Below are 17,965 nucleotides of genomic sequence, written 5' to 3' on the forward strand. Positions count from 1 at the left end.
AACAAAAGGGTAATCACTCCATGGAAACTAACTTCCCAAAATCTTACTCCCAGTCATCACTTTGATCTTGATTCCTTTGGAAGTCACATCATAAAAGGGTTAAAATATGAAAAAATTCTTTTAAAATCGCTTACTCATGATTAGTCCATTTCAAATAAAAAATATTCTTTTAACAATTTTTTTTGACAATATTTTTATAACTACCTACTTGTGAGTGATGAGTTCGTTTCAGATAAACGAATCAATAAAACAATAACACATAATTTATTATTAAAAAATTATTAAAATATCATAATCTGTTTCAAATGTATTAACCAATAAAACAATAATAAATACTCTGTTGTCAAAAAGTTATTAGAAAAAGTTGTTAACTTTGAAATATTACTACAAATACAAGTTATGTGGCTCTTCTCACTCAATCTGATGTTTTTAATCATAAAATAATGTTAGATTTTTATTTAAACTGTTATTTTTAATGGTTAATATATTTTTCTGTTATAGAGTTTTGGTAAAAAATTGTTCTATGAATTGTTCACTCCTACACTTCTACAAATTTACTATTTAAGAAGATGGAAAATAGAATTACCTCTGTGATCATTTCAATATAGATTTGAGAGTTTTTGTGAGATATGATTTCAAGGATAAAGGAGGAGATTTACTGTTTACTTTTTTATATTTTTACTCTTTTGAAATTCGATGATTTTGTTAGTATATACGATACTTTTTTGTTGTGATGTTCATCATGTCCAGATTCATTTTCTTGTAATTTTATCAAACAATACATTCATTCTTTTATAGTTAAAATTTCATAATAATATTTAATGTTTAATTTAATAATAATAATAACAAAGATAATAATAATAATTACAATAATTTTATATTTTAATTTATTAAAACCTTTTTTATTCTATCACATAATTTCTTTTTAATTTTTACATACTTTACTTTCAAATTTATTTTTTATTTTTAAATCTTTAAGAAAAGCACGCAACAACTTTACCATTAAATATATTTAAATTTTGTTGATTTTCTCTCAGATACATGTTCACATGTGAACACATATTAAAGGACTTGTTTATTTGAATTTTGTACTGCGACAAATTTGTTAGGATTAAAATCAGTTTTTTTTTTTTTGCAAAAATTAGAGAAGGAAAAATATATTTAATCATACTTTTAACTATATTTCATCAGGTATTTTTAAGCATATCAATTTCATCGTTTATTCATTAGGATATATGTTTTTTTTTTTCGGATTAATGAGTTTAAACTGTATCTCTATTTTATTTTTCTATTTACGCGAAATCAGACACATTTTTTTATGTATTTTCTATTAAAAAAATAGATAATAATTTTTTATCACTTATTCATAGAATAAGAATATCAAAATGATTATATCATAGTTTATCGCGAGTAAGTTAAAAATACGTATTTTAATTTAGTAAAGAAAATTACATTTAACCCATCGCAAGTTGATAACTAACTTATTTAAAAATATTTTATTTTTTAATTTATTTTATATATTTATTATAACACTCATTATACAATCAAAATATTAACCAACCCTAATTTGTGCCATATTTTAAAAAACTAAAGATTAGCGCATCCAACCCTAACTTACTTAAATTAGTAATGAATCAAGTTATTTCATAAGTTAAAATTTGATATCTCTGTAACAAATCATACCTTCAACAAACTCTACATTTCATCAATAATGTTATTTGTCACAATTTTTTTCATGTAAAATGCTTTGAAAAAAAAATCTACTGACCCTTTTTAATGGTGTGTTTTGAAAAAATAAATTAAAAAGTAAATAATATAATTGATTTTTCCTAGAATAAAGTTAAGGAATAAACAGAAAAATATTTTAAAAGTTGTAAAGTTTGATTGATTTGATCAGATATAAAAAAATGATAAAAATTAGTAAAATTAATTCAATCATTTAAAAAAAATTAATCCTCCTTTTCTCTCTCAAACAAACTAACCAAATTAATCATCTTTCTCTCTCTCTAGCTAAGAAAGATTTCAATTGTTCTTTGTGAAATGTATAACTCAATTCAGTATTGAACTTTGAGCCTCTCAATGTTTGAGCAAGGCTTTTATCATATGTAGGGCCCAATAAATGAAAAAAATATTTGATATCATGGCCCAATAAATCTTTCCATCATTTGTGTACACATTACTTTTTTTTTTCATATGATTACTTAAAATCTTCTAAAAAAAATATGAAATAGATAAAATTAGAACATTTCAAAAATTATTTACTCGAAATTGCTTATAAAAGAAAAGTTGAGTTTAGATTATTTAATTCATGATTTTTATTCAAGTATTCCTATACATAGTGAAATTGCAAATGGGATATCTATCTTTACCTAACCTAATTATATTTAATTACTTTTATTTCAAGCTTAAACAGTCACTTAAGGGTCAAATAATCAATGTTAAAAATAAAGCTGCAATGATAGATAATGGTTACTGAATTTAAAGGATTATAATTCAGTGTATTTGTGTTTACAATATTTATACCATACGTGCATTAATTTTTTAAATTTATTCTTTAAGTAAGAATATTTTAATTAAAATAATTATCTTTTTAAATTTAACCATTTTTAAATTCAAATAATTATCTTACTACATTAACCTTTTTTAAATAACTATTTGTTTAAATTTAATAATTTTTTAAAACTAAATTAATTATTTATCATAAAAAATGATTAAATATTTTTATTCTTTAAATTTTTATACAAAATTGGAATTGAACGAGATTTTAATATATTTTGCATATTAAACATTAAAAATAATGAATATGATTTTTTTAATTGAATTACGTTACAACAAATTTGACTTGTCAAATATATTTTTGAACTGACATTAAAAGATAAATTTGTAAAATAATATAAAAAATTCAAATATTAACGTAAAATATGTTTGACATTTTAAATTTTTGAATATTATTAATTTAAAAAATTATATCTATTTATTTTTAAAGTTTAAAAGTTAAAGTTTTAAACATGAATAAATTTTAATTTTATATGAAAGTTAAGAAACTAAAAAAAAAAATGTGATATCCAAATTATTGATTGAACAACTATATTTTTAGGCAAGTTTAGAATTTTGTTTGGTGTTTTCCAATTAACACCTGAAATTTGATGTGAATTATTAGTATATGATATGATGATGATAATGGGTCCATGTGAATTATATTTGTTAGTGTGTTAATATTTAAATGCTAGATGACATGAAAATTAAATAAAATTTATGAGAAAAGTATGATGAAAAGTGAAAAAAGGTGTAAAACCAAAAACTAAAAAGCAGCCTAAAAAGGAGACAAACACGTGATAATATAATGAAAGTTAGAAAAAGAAGAAAGAAGTACCCTTTTCTTCCACCAACTCTCTTTGCCCCTCCACACATCTTTAAAGTGCATCATACATTATAAAAGTTATTTCTAGTACTTTTTGCAATTCAATTTTCATTTTGTAAATAATAACTCATGTAAAAATAATTTAATATGTTTTTTTCTTCAACTTTCTAAAACACCCTCTAAAGATAAGATCCTAACAAATATTTTCATCTTCAAAATACATAATATATCTTATACTATATATCAATACAATCTCAACAAACTTTTTTGCAAATTAAAAAAGACTTGAATAAAATAATAATAATTTAAATTTATTAAATTTACATAAAATATAATTTGAAAAACACACAAAAATGAGTAAAGTGTTTGTTATGGGTATAGTATGACCATTTGTTGAGTTTAAGATGGAATCAAGTTTCATCAATATGAAATTTCAAAATAATCAATTAAATAACTGAGCAATCAGATTAAACAAAGATTAATATTAAAAAAATTATGTTAAACCTAAACAAAATTATTATCAATTGAACCGTAATTAGATCGGTATTAATCGGTATGAAATTTATAAATATAAGATAAAGGGATTATGATAAGCTTGTTACATTTGTCACATTTTATTATTAACATTTGTCGGATTCTTAATGATATTGACATTAGAGTATAGTTAATTACCTTATCAGAGTATATTTAATTACCTTAACCGAAGTATAAAGAATACAAAATGAAAGAAAAACATTGACATGTACTTAAAGTTTAGAGTTTAAAAAACGTATTTAGAAAAATAATTGACCTCAATCCCAAAATACTATGTGTAATAAAGTATTAGTATAAATCACTTATATATGATACTATAAGAGATAATTACATTTAATTAAATTATTATAATGTTCATAGATCCATTACTTTTAATAAAACCCTTGACACAAATATATACTTAAGGACAACTTCTCTTTATACCTACGTTTGTTTCATTTTATTTGATTTTTCTCTCTCAACAAAACTGGGAAGAAGTTTGTTTAAATTTAAAACTTACCAAACTCAAAATTTATTATTTTTTAATCAAAAAATGTTAATTATCAGTAAAAAAATTTAATTAAACCTTAACAAAATGCTCTAACCAATCCACACAGTTAATCATAATTATAATGAATTTTCAACTCATAATAAAAGAATAATCTGGCAGGTATAGGAAGGAGCTTAAGAGTTCCTCTTATCATTAAGTTCTGTTTAGATTTTGAACATATTTTTTTAATTAATTTATTTTTTAAGGTTTAGTTTTCAAAACTTATTTTCTCGATGAAAATAGTAAGATATATTTAATTATCATTCAATGTTTTAAATAATTTTTTATTTTCAATTTTATTAAAAAATAATACCTGATAATTAAATATTTTGTTAATTTTTAAATATCTTTTCACATTTTTTTGAAGATTAAAACTTTTTGTATTAAGTTAAAGAAAACGATTACTAAACCCATATATAATAAAAGAAGTCACTAAAAGTCAAATTTATATTAATTCTTAGTCTTTTTTTAGTTTAATCTGTGTACGTTAGCAGTAAAAATATATTATCATATAATTAAAAATTCTCAGTTTAACTATAAATCCGTTTCTGTAGATATTTATTTATCATCAACTGCTATAAGTTATTACACTGTTTTAGTAATTTCCAAGTTCCGTTTTATTTTTGAATCCCCGTCTCATTACACATAGACTGCAGACACATTATTTTTAGGTTAACGGTTCTTAGATAATTATTATTATATTTTACTATTAATATATTATTAACGATGATTTTATGATTGAATAACATCGGAACATACCCTGTTTGTTCAAAAAATTTGTACTTTTTGTCTTTTCATCTTCATTGTTATGGATGCTACGGTGGTTGCCAAAAATTCCTTACGGCAGTTTTCGTTTGTTCTTTGTTGTGAATGATTGCCATCAAAACTCTCTGATTAAGGGGAATGAGCACAGTTAATTGTGCCTCCGATTTGACCCTCGCCGGAGCTCCGATGACCCCGCCTGTGTGAGAACCTCTCCGAAGATTCACGCGCCATTGGGACCGATTCGCTTCGTCACGTTTCAATCTTTTCGAATTTGGAAATGAAACTTCAATTGTGATCCCCAAAGGCGGTTTTTGAAATGGAAAAAGAACTGAACTTGGCTTCGGAGGATGTCGCCAACTTGAAAATTGAAGAGAGCAAAGATCAAAGAGATTATGGATTTGTGTTCAAATCCAAACAACGGAATTCTTCTGGGTCATCGTTACCAGAGTTTAGAACACCACCACTCAAGAGTAATTTCTTTGGTGATGCTCATGATAAATTCAAATTCAGTGCAAAGAAGGAACAGAGTGGCACCCCCAGGATGAATAAAAGTAGAGCAAAACAGAAGTTTTCCATCCATCTCCAGGGAAATGACTTTCTTTGGAAGACAAAGATGGACATGTCACCAAAAAGCTATGTGACATCGCGAGAATCATCTGGTCTTGGTGTGGATAGGATTGGCAACAGCACATGCATTCATCAGTTCTTGAATAAGAATGAAAGTGAAGCTTTAGGTACAGAGACAGAGACAAAGGAGACAAAGGAGGATGCTTCAGAGTGTGGTGATGATGATCCGAATGATAGAATTGAAAGTGAAAGCTTGAAGTCTGTAAATGATGAAGTGGGTATAACAAACAATGGTGATGGCTTGGTCCTTCTTGATTGTGATTCAGGTTCAAGAAATACGAGTGGGATTGGTTTCACGTTTTCTGCTGAACTGCAATCACCTAGCCAGAAACGTCCTCCCAAAAAGATGAATTGGGCAAAAGTTGGCCAAAGTTATCTTGATACTTACAGCTCCACTCCTATTTCATTATCATCAGTGACTGGCTCACCATTTTTTGGAACTCCTTCTCCTTTAACACCCGAGCAAGGTCAGAAAACTAAAGCATCTTCTCCTCATCCCAAAACAAGGGGTTCAGAGGTGAATAAGGTGCAAGGGATAAAGGAGGAACTTGCTACCATTTCTGCTTCAACCATTGCAGCTGAAGAGGCCTGTGAAAAGTGGCGACTCAGGTTAGTTTTGTACATATATTTTTAGTTTGCTTGCTATCACTTGGTTATATGATGTTCTTAATTTTATAATACTTGTATCAGATAGCCATTACATAATGGATTTATAGGAAAAGTGAACACTCAGGAAAATGGGACTTGCATGATGCAAGCAAACAAAAGGTTTAGGTAGTTACTTTCTTTTTGATAGCATACTCACGATACTGGATATGCTTTGTGACAGAGGAAACCAAGCCTATAAAAATGGGAATTTGTCTGGGGCTGAGGATTGTTACACACAAGGAGTTAACTGTGCTTCCAAAGAAACATCTCAGAGATGTCGCCGGGCGTTGATGCTTTGCTATAGCAACCGTGCTGCCACACGCATGTCTCTTGGTAGGATGAGAGATGCAATAGAAGATTGTATGCTGGCTGCTGAAATTGATCCAAATTTCCTCAGGGTGCGACTTAGAGCTGCAAAGTGAGTTCCCATTTTGATTATAATCTTTGTGGATAGTGATTTAAGATGTCTGAAATTAATTTTGATTTCGGGACAAAGGAATACGTAGGCTAAGGCACATGGATATAACATTTTAAAAGCAGTGTTTTCTTGCGTGAATCTTGGGTAGAAAACAGTTGGATTGAAGGAGGCATCAACTAAGGTTTTTACTGAATATTAATGGCGTGTCAAAGGAAATCATTGGATATGTGTAGGCATTGTAAAGGTAGAGAAACAGAAAAAAAAATAAAAATCAACCAGAGAGGAAAACAAACCGAAGTTTTGAATGTAGGATTTTACCACATCACGCAATCTGTTTAAATAAGGCTCCTATGTCAAGGAGGTTTTTATTCTTCCTTCAACTTGTCTTTTATTGGTAAGATAAGTAACACGCATATTAATATTGATACCTAGTTCTTGCATTCCAACCATTACATTGTTTTAGTTTTTATAACCTTATGTTGGAGATGTTTTGGCTTTGGTGTAAAGTTTCATAAAATTTCGAGAGGACTTTTGATTAAATGTTCTACTTAGTCTATAATGTGTCTCTGATATTGTGAAAATTGTATTATGCTGGTTTGCTGTAGGATAAAGCATGTTGGTGTGCTCAAGCACATTGCATTTGTCAACTAAAATGCTCAATATTTAGTAATTAAAATAGATGATGTATCCCTCAGTTTGTTTCTTTTCACCATTTTTAAGTTGTTTCCTTGCTTTGGGAGAAGTTGGAGATGCGTCCGAGTATTCCAAGATGTGCATGCAGTCAGGCACTACTGATGTTGGTGTAGATAAAAAAATTGTCGTGGAAGCCTCTGATCTATTGCAAAAGACGCAGGTTTGACACTTTACAGTTATTTCGATAATGGATGGCTTTGAACATTAGCTTTTCTTTTTCACCTTTCTCTTCCTGAACTGATAACAACCTTTAACGGATGGCAGAAAGTATCGGAATTAATCAATCATTCTGAAGAACTTTTGCAAAGAAGAACAGCTGATGATGCAGAAAAAGCTTTGGAACATATAAATGAGGCATTGGCGATAACTTCGTACTCTGAAAAATTGCTTGAAAAGAAAGCAGAGGCTCTTTTTATGGTCCGCATTTCTGTCTTATAATATACTGGCACTTTACTAAAATTGTCAAAGTCAGCGTTAAGCTGTTCGTGCAGTTGAGCCTGTGTTGGATAACTTTTGTTTTAACTATCAGCTATGTAGATATGAGGAAGTGATTCAGCTGTGTGAGGAAACCTTTGGTTCTGCCGAGAAGAATGCATATCCTTTGGATGCTGATTGCATAGTGACAGATCTGGACAGTGCACAGCTTTCAAAAGGCTTCTATTTCAGGTTTTGGAGGTGCTCAATGATGCTTAAATCCTACTTTCACCTAGGAAAACTTGAAGAGGGTCTTTCTTTGTTGGAGGAACAAGAGGACAAGGTATCAGCCATGAACAAGTAAGTATTATTAACATTGAAAACTGATCCATTCACCTTTCTACGGTCGATCCTCAAAAGTACATTGAAAAGGAATAAAAAGATAGACATATTTTGATGGTGATACCTATTTTTAATATGGACATCAGCTTTGATAATGTCCCTGCAGGAGTGGAAGCAAGGTTTTGGAGTCCCTAATGCCACTAGCTGTAACTGTACGTGAGCTCTTGCATCATAAGGTTAGCTTATTCTGCATTTCGTGACATCTTTTACATGATTTTTGTATACCATCATCTTGTTTAGCTAACATGGAACTGTGTCACAACTCGTAAGTGTCAGGGAAGTAATAACAGAACCTTTTGCATCTCTATTCTTCTCTGATACAACTTTTTCCTTTTGTCAAAGGACACACAAGAAGTCATTTATAAGCTACAATGCTAAATTTGTTATCTTGAAAGCACGTGTTCTCTGTAGTTGATTTGTTTTTGTCGTTTTACTGTAGCATGAAAATTTCTTATAGTAGGACTAATGCAAAATGTATTCAAATGTAGACTGCAGGGAATGAAGCATTTCAGGCAGGAAAATATGAGGAAGCTGTCGAACATTATACAGCTGCTTTATCAAGTAATGTGGAGTCTCGCCCATTTACAGCTGTCTGCTTTGGTAACCGTGCAGCTGCACATAAAGCATTAGGTCAAATTACTGATGCCATAGCAGATTGCAATCTGGCCATAGCTCTTGATGGAAGATACTTGAAGGTTTTCTCTCTTCAAGTGAAGCTAATTTTGTTTAGATCAGATAATGATATCACATGGAGAGATAAATTGACATATATAGGATTAAACTACATAGGGTTATCTTGTAACAAAAATGAAAAGACCCACACAAACTTGTCATCATCGGTTATATAAGTGGCACATTTGCTTTTCAAAAATTAAAGCTTCCTCAACCTTCCTCGATTACTCTGTAACATTTCACTTTTAGCATTTTTCAAATATTCGTCTTTTACAGATACTAAATGACTTGTTTGGATTAGTACTTCATCTTCACATTTGTTAAAATGATTTGAGGATAATGTATGTATATTTATACTCTTCCAGGCACTTTCCAGGCGTGCAACTTTATATGAGATGATCAGAGATTATGACCAAGCAGTGAGTGACGTAAGGAGAGTTGTCTCTCTTCTCATGAAAGAGAATGGGGATAATAGCAATCAGCATGGCATATCTGATAGATCTGTCAAATATGATAATGATTTGAAACATAACCAAATTTGGCTTTCCGAAATAGAGGAGGAAGCCAAGAAGGGGATACATCTTGATGTGTACCTCATTTTGTAAGCTCTTCTACTAATAATTTGTACTTATTTACCATTACTTAGTATCTCAATCAGTATAACTCCATTCTCTTTCGATGATTCAATCATTTGTTTGTGAGAATATAAGTGCCAGCATTTTTGTACATGTAGGGAAATCTTTCTTTAAAATTGCCAGAACATCAGAGAATCGGATTTTCATAAACTCAGTGTCTAGGTTGATAAACTAAACAAGTTTTATGTTAGAATTTGTCATCAGTGGAAGTAATGTTTAATGTGACAGAAATTGTTAGGAATCTGGGTAAGAATCCCAACTCACTCACTCTCTAACACACACCAGTAATCACAAGTCAAGAATTGAGTAAAAGTTGTATTGTATTCAGAGCAAAAGAATCAAAAATACAATCTATCGACCAGAAGCTTAACCTTCTTCACCAGGTTCAAAACCGGTCAACACAAATGAATGTAGTAACTCCCTCTGAAACTACAAAAGAGGTCCCTATAGACCTTTTCCCGCCCCCCTTAACTGTTCAGCAGTTAAGTATTCTTCCTTATTTCTCTACTTTCTTTCTCCTTTCATAAACCCTCCATGTCCTAACAGAAATAGAATGCTGTCGTTAGAGAGCGTTGTCTGTTGCAAATTTATCTTGATATTATCAACCATTTAAGGCATCTGCTGATTCAGATTGTGATGGCAGAGGAGTTGAACATTCAGTTTCATCATCTGAAATCAAGAAGGCCTATCACAAAGCTGCACTTAGACATCACCCAGACAAGGTTGTTTGATTAGTCTCTTTTCTTTGTTAATTCCTCATATACATAAGAAATCATTTTAACTATTTAAGTACTGTGTAGGCTGTCCAATCTTTGGCCAGAAGTGACAGTGGAGATGATCAGATATGGAAGGATATTGTTGAAGAAGTATGCAAAGATGCTGATAGACTTTTCAAAATAATTGGAGAGGCATATGCAGTCCTGTCAGATCCTGCCAAGGTATTTTCTGCATTTTCATCTGACTGGTGTAACTTACAAACTTTTGGAGAGTATTTATTTTCTTCATTATTCCCTTTCTGCAGCGATCACAGTTTGATTCTGAAGAAGAATCAAGAAATTCTCAAAAGAAACCCCAAGGAAATAGCATGACTAGAAATAATTTCATGGATCAAACTGACAATAGGAGACACCGGAAAGGGGTTTGGAGATCATATGGTAGCTCAGCTTTCAAAGATTCTGAAGCTGGCCGATCAAGTAGGCAATAAGAAAACAAAGGTTTAAAATTTTAGTCCATGGCACAATCTTCACTGCAGTCTGACTCATTGAATGAGGTGAAGTTTGGTGGTGTTTTCATCTTTATGCATTTTATACTAACATGCACGCAAATTTGAGACTGAGACCAATGGCATTGCAGTTGGAGAAGCTTGGTTCTTGGGATTTCTTTGAGATATTGGAAGAGTTTTTCTTCTGGCATGCAGAAGCTATCATGGTTGCGCTCTATTTTTATTTTTGCTTTTTTCTGTTTTTAACTACTCACAATATGCTTGGATGACAACAAGCAAATGAAAAGAAAGTCCGAAAATTGTTTGATTTTTTTGAGGTGTGTAAAAATCTTTTACTATCAGAGAGTTTATATACCCACAAACAACCAAACAGACTACATTAAATTGTGTAATTCCACATTAAATTTTTTAATGACCTAAACATGTGTTGTCAAGGGATCTATGCAAAGGTTGTACATTTACATTTTCTCCTTAACTGCACAATTAAGTTAACTTCAAACCTCTGTTTCACTTGCAGTTGAATTTATGTTTCGAATCTCAAGATCAGAGAACCAATATAGATTTTTTTTCTGTGTCTAAGATATAGTTCAATATACTGTATTTCTTATTATTTTATACTAATATTCTTTTTACAATTGAATTATCATATATTCAAAAGATTTAATAAATTCTTCCTGATTTTTATGAAAATACTATAATAAAACTGGTATGTGTAATTTATTTGATACTATATTAGTTTGACTATTTAGTTATTATAAATTTAATATAGTCTTCCATATATTTATAAAAATATTATAAATTATGGGTATTTATAATTTATTTGCTATGAATGCTATTTCTACTATTAAGTTGTGATAAAATTAAGAAATCAATATCTTCTTCCAAATATTTATAAATTTTGTGTGTGAAGAGACACTACAAAGTATTATGCATTCCCTAATACATAAATATATGCATTTCAGATTATATAATCCCAAACATTTCCAAACAGTGTAATCTACTGTATCTTTAAATTCTGTAATCGGAAACATCTCTCGAATGTGTAATCCAAGTCAAATCCAAACTACAGAGTGGAAAACGAAAAAAAAAAAAAAAACTCAACCAAAAGGAATGAACTAGAATCAGCTCCTACCAACGCCGGCGACGTCTACTAAACACCATATCCACCTATGAATCATCACCAACCACCACTGACCACCACCGGCCGCCACCAGAACAGATACCACAACCTTTACAACACAATGAAAACACTCCAACTTTATTTATCTCCATAAGGATATAAATAGTATTTCAAAGAGTATCGGTTGAAAGTGGAAAGCATGAAAGTGCAGGAAGCACCTTACGGAGAAATTCACAAGTTGTTCTTCCTCTTCCTCGTCTTAGAGCGTTGTAGTAGAGTCTTCGGTTGCTACTATTTTTACTGTCTTTGGATACAATTTATACAAAATTTTATGTGAAAATAATATTTATTTTATTTTGTCTGTTATATTACAAAAACACTTGATTTATTTATCAATAAATCTATAACAGTTAGAAACACTTTCAACTTGGGGGTGTAGCTCATATGGTAGAGCGCTCGCTTCGCATGCGAGAGGCACGGGGTTCGATTCCCCGCACCTCCATTTTAATAATGTCTTGTAGTTCTTTAATTTTTTATATAATTATATTTAATTTTTGATTCAATACTTTTTACTTAATTTCCCTATTGTGTTATCATTATTTATTTATATTATTCAATTTAAGTTTGATATCAACAAAAATGGTCATTATGATAGGTGTCTAACTCTATCTAAAATTCAATTATAACAAAATATTATAGTTAATCCTATTACTTTATATATATATATATATATATATATATATTTATTTATTTATTTTCGTTAACTGATTCTATTTATTTATTTAAGTTATATAATAGTTTTGTTTATTTAGTTTATCTTGAATTATATATTAATTATGTTTATTTATTTAATTTAATTTACCTTTAACTACACACTGGTATTATTTTTGTTGTTTTTAATTTTTGATAATTAGAGTAGTTTTTCATGATAATTTCAATTTTAGATCAGTTTGATAAATTTGACCATGTAAGACTTGAACTTTATTTTCTTGTAAGTGATGCACTCATGATTTCTAGTATTGTCAGAACTTGAATTGACTCTAGTTGACATATATAGTAATATTTGACAAAAATATAAATTATTTATTTTTACTCATACAGGTATGTAATTAACACACGTGGCACAATGAATTATTACGCTAATATGTATACAAAAAATAATAATAAGATGCCCCTATATTTATATTTATTTACATATTGTAATAATAAAATAATATTAAAAAAATAAATTTTTATACTTAAAATAAAAAGTAAAAAATGAAAAAATAATATCAAATAAATATAATTTTTTTTTGTGAAAAATTAATTTCTTATAAATAAATTAGTTAATATTTCGCATCAGAAAGCGACCTCGGTTATTCCCTTGGATCCGAAAACGGTGACGTTTTTGGTACTTCTACCAACTACTGATAAACCACTTCGACATTAAAGCTTCATTTCCATTTTTAATTAATCTCTTGTGCGATCTCTTCCCTGATTTTCTCTTCTTCAAGGTTCATATAGTTTCCTTTATCATTTATTGCTGCATTTTATTTTATTTTCTTCATTATATTCTATTTTATTTTTTAGCCCTTTTACCTTTATTGTATAAGCTGGATCTCAATTTCACAAACATAATTTTTGGGCGAATCAAACCGTGGAGTGTCAAATGCTGAATGCGCATTGGCATGTTTTTGATACAAAAGATGGTTTTTTCCTCTAAATTGTTTGTATGAAAGGTTATTGATTGAGCAGAGGGTACCTGCTTTGCTTCACAAGAGTGAGGTGAGTTCCAAAAACCTTTCTTTTTGTGTATTCTTGGTATTTGTTGTGGTGGGATCTCAGTTTTTCTTAATCTTCATTTCTTTTGCAGCTTATGTATGTAGTGCAGCCACTGGGTTGTGGATTATGGTTTTCAGTTGTTGAATTGTGTTATTTTTTGATAATTGAAACCATCAGATTTCTTTTTTCTTTTTGAATTGTAGGGTGTAATGGCTTCTGAGAGGGAATATTTTGATCGCTCTGGACCCTTACACTTAACATGTGTTGACTGGTAAGAACTTTAAACAAATCTTCCGAGCTCCTTCTTTTTCTTAATTTTTTTCCCCATCTTGTTCTTACATAATCTCATTTGCTCTGTGTTGTGCACTTGTAGTTATTCTTCACCATGTCTGATGTGCCTTGATCATGCATTAATGCAAATTTTCAGTGTCCATAAAGACATGTTTACATCAAAATATCTGCTAATAAATAGTGATGTCTGAGAACTATATATCTTCTTTGGAAATTTTACGGAATACACAGTTTGTCAAAGAACTAAAATCGTTAGAGACTATTCTTCCTTTTGGCCATGAAGCTTCTGCAATGTAGTATTAGTTTAATTGATTAATAAGATGTTGAATCCTAAAAATTTCATCAGTGTTTTCTATTTGGCTGTTGGGATTTTGTTAATAGTCAATGGAACATTCCATATATATAGGGATAATGCACATCATAGAAAGTCAGTTGCTGCTAGTTTGGTCCAAGGTGTTTATGTTTTAGAGAAGGACAGACAAGAACGACGACAAGGTCCCGATGCTCTTGCACTGCCTTGGTGGACGTTCTTCCAATTTCAGTTGCTTCGAACACTTGTTGACGATGTTGATTCTTCCATCTTTGGTGCAATTTATGAGTTCAAGCCTCCAACTTCTATATGCAATGACACTTTACACAGAAGTCCATGTTATGTAATTGCATTTCGAGGGACTATAACCAAAGCAGACTCAGTCTCCCGTGACATTGAGTTGGATATCCACTTCGTGAGAAATGGGCTTCATCAGACATCACGCTTTGAGATAGCTATCCAAGCTGTTCGAAACATGGTGGCTACTGTGGGTGGTTCAAATATCTGGTTAGCTGGCCACTCTCTAGGATCAGCAATGGCAATGCTCATTGGGAAAACCATGGCCAAGACAGGCGTATTTATTCAGTCTCTTCTGTTCAACCCTCCATATGCATCTGCTCCAATTGAGAGAATTAAGGATAAGAAATTGAAACACGGGCTTCGATTTGCTGGCAGTGTAGTAACAGCAGGAATTGCCATTGCTATGAAGGCTAAGCAGAAGAAGAGTTTGTCCTTTGATCCGTTTGCTGCTTTGTCTGCCTGGGTTCCATGCTTATTTGTGAATCCATCTGACCCTATCTGCTGTGAGTATATAGGATACTTTGAGCACAGAACAAAAATGGAGGAGATTGGTGCAGGAAGCATTGAAAAGTTAGCCACCCAAACCTCCCTTGGTTGTCTACTGATGGGTGCTTTGGGGAAGGAATCTGATGAACCTCTTCACCTCATTCCTTCTGCATCTCTAACGGTTAATCATACTCCTTCACGAGATTTCAGAGAAGCTCATGGGATTCACCAATGGTGGAAACCCGACTTACGCCTGGAATCCAAGCTCTACCAATACTAATCATTCTTGTAGTTGTAATACACTGCTTGGTAGATGTGAATTGAGTTATGCTGTCTCTGGTTTTCCATGTGCAGTCGATTTTTTAAAGTGTGGAATCCTAGCTCTACTGCCAAATCTAAAAATTCTTGCGATTGTTGTGATATATTGGTGGGTTTCTCTGTGAAAGCTTGGAATCCAAACTCTACAATACTATTAATTCTTATGGTGGTTGTAAATATATTGGTATATCTATTGAGCTATGCTTTCTTTGTTTGTTATGTTATTAACGGAGATTGGTTCAAAACATATCATATTCGTAAGATATTATCCATTCTAGAACAGATAGATTTGTTTTTTATATTACTTTAAAATGGGATATTTTATTTGTATATAAATCTGTGTATATAAATTTCTGTTATTTTTTGTTTTATTTGATGTAAAACTTTATTTTATATGATGTAAAACTTTAAAACTTTGTTTGTATTCGGACAATTAAAATTGGTGTGCCACTTTTATGTGAATAGAGATAACAGATTATTAAAGTTGATTTTAACTTAATAAGAAACATAATTTGTTCTATTTTATGTCATTTTTTACTTCTATATAAATGTTTATGAAAACTTCACGTTGTCGAGAGGATTTAAGTCGTCATCGTCGTTCTCACGGAGTTCAGTGTTCCATTTCTTCATCTGTCATCACACTTTGCAGCCGTCATTTTCTTAAAGAAATATACTGCATAATAAATTATAGAAATTCAACCACAACTTTGGTTATATAAATGTAACGTCTCTACTGCACCAATCCATTATTTTTTGTAAAAATATTTGATATATAACATTTGTATTAGATTAATCTAAGCTTTTACGCCATTTGAATGAGATTTTTTTCTCGTTAAAATTACTTGCGATCTCTTTATATTTATGTTGTAAGAAAAAAAGTACATTGACAGTTGTTCTTTTAATTATATTTACCTAATCGAATATATAATGAAAAAAAATAAGTTGACAATTATTTTAACTTTTCATAATGGTTTCATAATTAATTATAGTAAGTTTATTTTTTCTTTCTTTTAAATTAGTTTTTCATAATTTGGAAAATGAATTAAGCTCCTGATACTAATGTGGTAACCCCTACAGTTACAATAGTTTACGGTTACAAACAAAATAAGAAGAAAGAATTAGCAATTAGCAACGGAAGCCTAACACGGATCCATCGGTGAGGGCGATGACGACCCTGCACTCAGCTTTCGCCTCCACGTGGTGACTGAAAAGGTGTAACACTCTCACGCGCCCAGCCATCTCTATTTTCGACTCCATCTCCATAGTGGGCCCCACATTGCTGGGACCATTCACCAAGGTGGGCCCCGGGCCCAAGGGGAAGGACTGGACGGTGAACGTGGCGGCCATGTACTGAGTCCTGCCGGCGGCGATCTTGCCGGCGGGGACGAACATGAACCCGACCTGTGTGCCGTGGTAGAGAAGCTGGAGCGAGCTGTCGTAGTGCGAGAAGGTGCCACGGTTAGGGTTGCGGACGGAGGCGTACTGAGAGAAGGTGAAGTTGACGGTACCGTTAATGGCGGAGAAGGAAGGGATCTGGACGGCGCTGACGGCGATTTTGGGATCCTGAGGCTTGAACAGCGTGAAGTAAAGGAGGAAGACCACGATGAGGAGGAAGATCAGGAAAATGGTGGCCACAAAACAGGATGCCAGGTTCGTGCGGTTCTCGTGCTTCGCCATGGCTCTGAGAGAGGAAGTATCTAAGGGATGTGATGAAGATGATGAATGCAACAAATCAAAGCATAACAAAACAAAACACAACAAAAGCCACGAGCACATGGAGTGTGTGTAGAAATTTGCAGCGTGTGAAGAGGTGGGTAGGACCATAGCTCATGCTGCTTATTTGATCATTTGTTTTTTTGCCTTCAATCCAATTCTATTTACGTGGAATTTTTTGTCTTGCAGTGGACCCTCCATTTTTTTTTAAATTTATGAACTCTGTAATGTTTCAGTATAGGACTAAGTTTCTATTAACTTTCTCGAGAAATAATATAAACTGTGGTACATGAGTTTTCTTGATCAGGGTTGGATGAAGTTTATTTATTCGTTACGTGATCTCAGGTAGTAGTGGGAGATAGTTTCTCAATACCAAAGACCATCTCGCACGGCTTTTTTACCAGACATGAATCAACGAGTGAGGTAAATATCTTGTCCCATTCCTACTGTAACTTGTAGGCATGAAAGTGAATGATTATGGTTGATTATTTGATTGGAATCTAGTTTCTTGGATCGGTCCATTTGATATATATCTATGGAGTGGCCAATTCAGATCTTAGGGCCATTCATATATATTTGATTTTGGGAATCTGTTAGAGTGGTCCCATAGTTTTTTTGTCCACTTAATTTCTGAGAAGCTGATTATTTTGTAGTTGTTATACGTATTATCTTCTCGGATTATTTAATGAATTATTATTAAACTTGATCCGTTACTAAGTAAACTAGTTGATCATGATTATTATAGT

At 31.4% G+C, this 17,965-nt stretch overlaps 3 protein-coding genes and 1 non-coding gene across 8 annotated transcripts; 3 read left to right on the top strand and 1 right to left on the bottom strand.

Annotated features, from left to right (window-relative positions):
• Positions 1-5,123: 5,123 nt before the first annotated feature.
• LOC108320865 (uncharacterized) lies at positions 5,124-11,230 on the top strand. Of its 3 annotated transcripts, XR_001831424.2 has the most exons (12): positions 5,145-6,425; positions 6,646-6,882; positions 7,603-7,735; positions 7,840-7,992; positions 8,105-8,349; positions 8,498-8,567; positions 8,880-9,086; positions 9,429-9,664; positions 10,342-10,420; positions 10,499-10,636; positions 10,720-10,968; positions 11,052-11,230. XR_001831424.2 is itself a non-coding variant. In XM_017552424.2 (11 exons), the coding sequence occupies exons 1-11, from the start codon at positions 5,506-5,508 to the stop codon at positions 10,900-10,902; spliced, it is 2,601 nt and encodes an 866-aa protein (XP_017407913.1). In that variant the 5' UTR covers positions 5,145-5,505; the 3' UTR covers positions 10,903-11,230. The 3 variants fall into 3 exon arrangements, 2 of the variants coding, with proteins under 2 accessions (XP_017407914.1, XP_017407913.1); XM_017552424.2 differs by having other exon boundaries at positions 10,720-11,230; XM_017552425.2 differs by lacking the exons at positions 10,499-10,636; positions 10,720-10,968; positions 11,052-11,230 and having other exon boundaries at positions 5,124-6,425; positions 10,329-10,420.
• Positions 11,231-12,469: 1,239 nt separating this feature from the next.
• Positions 12,470-12,542, top strand: TRNAA-CGC (transfer RNA alanine (anticodon CGC)). The gene has a single exon. It is a non-coding gene; the product is annotated as a tRNA-Ala (tRNA).
• A 931-nt stretch (positions 12,543-13,473) lies between these two features.
• On the top strand, positions 13,474-15,753 carry LOC108320867 (GDSL esterase/lipase At4g10955). Of its 3 annotated transcripts, none has more exons than XM_017552430.2 (3): positions 13,474-13,533; positions 14,005-14,072; positions 14,499-15,753. In XM_017552430.2, the coding sequence occupies exons 2-3, from the start codon at positions 14,011-14,013 to the stop codon at positions 15,466-15,468; spliced, it is 1,032 nt and encodes a 343-aa protein (XP_017407919.1). In that variant the 5' UTR covers positions 13,474-13,533; positions 14,005-14,010; the 3' UTR covers positions 15,469-15,753. The 3 variants fall into 3 exon arrangements, with proteins under 3 accessions (XP_017407919.1, XP_052725347.1, XP_017407917.1); XM_052869387.1 differs by lacking the exon at positions 13,474-13,533 and adding an exon at positions 13,540-13,804 and having other exon boundaries at positions 13,893-14,072; XM_017552428.2 differs by lacking the exon at positions 13,474-13,533 and adding an exon at positions 13,540-13,804.
• A 754-nt stretch (positions 15,754-16,507) lies between these two features.
• Positions 16,508-17,335, bottom strand: LOC108320916 (uncharacterized). The gene has a single exon (XM_017552516.2). The coding sequence runs from the start codon at positions 17,328-17,330 to the stop codon at positions 16,632-16,634; it is 699 nt and encodes a 232-aa protein (XP_017408005.1). The 5' UTR covers positions 17,331-17,335; the 3' UTR covers positions 16,508-16,631.
• Between the last annotated feature and the right edge of the window lie 630 nt (positions 17,336-17,965).

Source organism: Vigna angularis, chromosome 10 (assembly GCF_016808095.1).
Source record: "Vigna angularis cultivar LongXiaoDou No.4 chromosome 10, ASM1680809v1, whole genome shotgun sequence".
Lineage (NCBI taxonomy): Eukaryota > Viridiplantae > Streptophyta > Magnoliopsida > Fabales > Fabaceae > Vigna > Vigna angularis.

Coding starts and splice junctions, on each gene's coding strand:
- LOC108320867 (XM_017552430.2), top strand. CDS start 14,011: ATGGCTTCTGAGAGGGAATATTTTGATCGCTCTGGACCCTTACACTTA. Junction 14,073..14,498: donor CACTTAACATGTGTTGACTG/GTAAGAACTTTA, acceptor CCATATATATAG/GGATAATGCACATCATAGAA.
- LOC108320865 (XM_017552424.2), top strand. CDS start 5,506: ATGGAAAAAGAACTGAACTTGGCTTCGGAGGATGTCGCCAACTTGAAA. Junction 6,426..6,645: donor TGTGAAAAGTGGCGACTCAG/GTTAGTTTTGTA, acceptor GCTTTGTGACAG/AGGAAACCAAGCCTATAAAA. Junction 10,421..10,498: donor TTAGACATCACCCAGACAAG/GTTGTTTGATTA, acceptor AGTACTGTGTAG/GCTGTCCAATCTTTGGCCAG.
- LOC108320916 (XM_017552516.2), bottom strand. CDS start 17,330: ATGGTCCTACCCACCTCTTCACACGCTGCAAATTTCTACACACACTCC.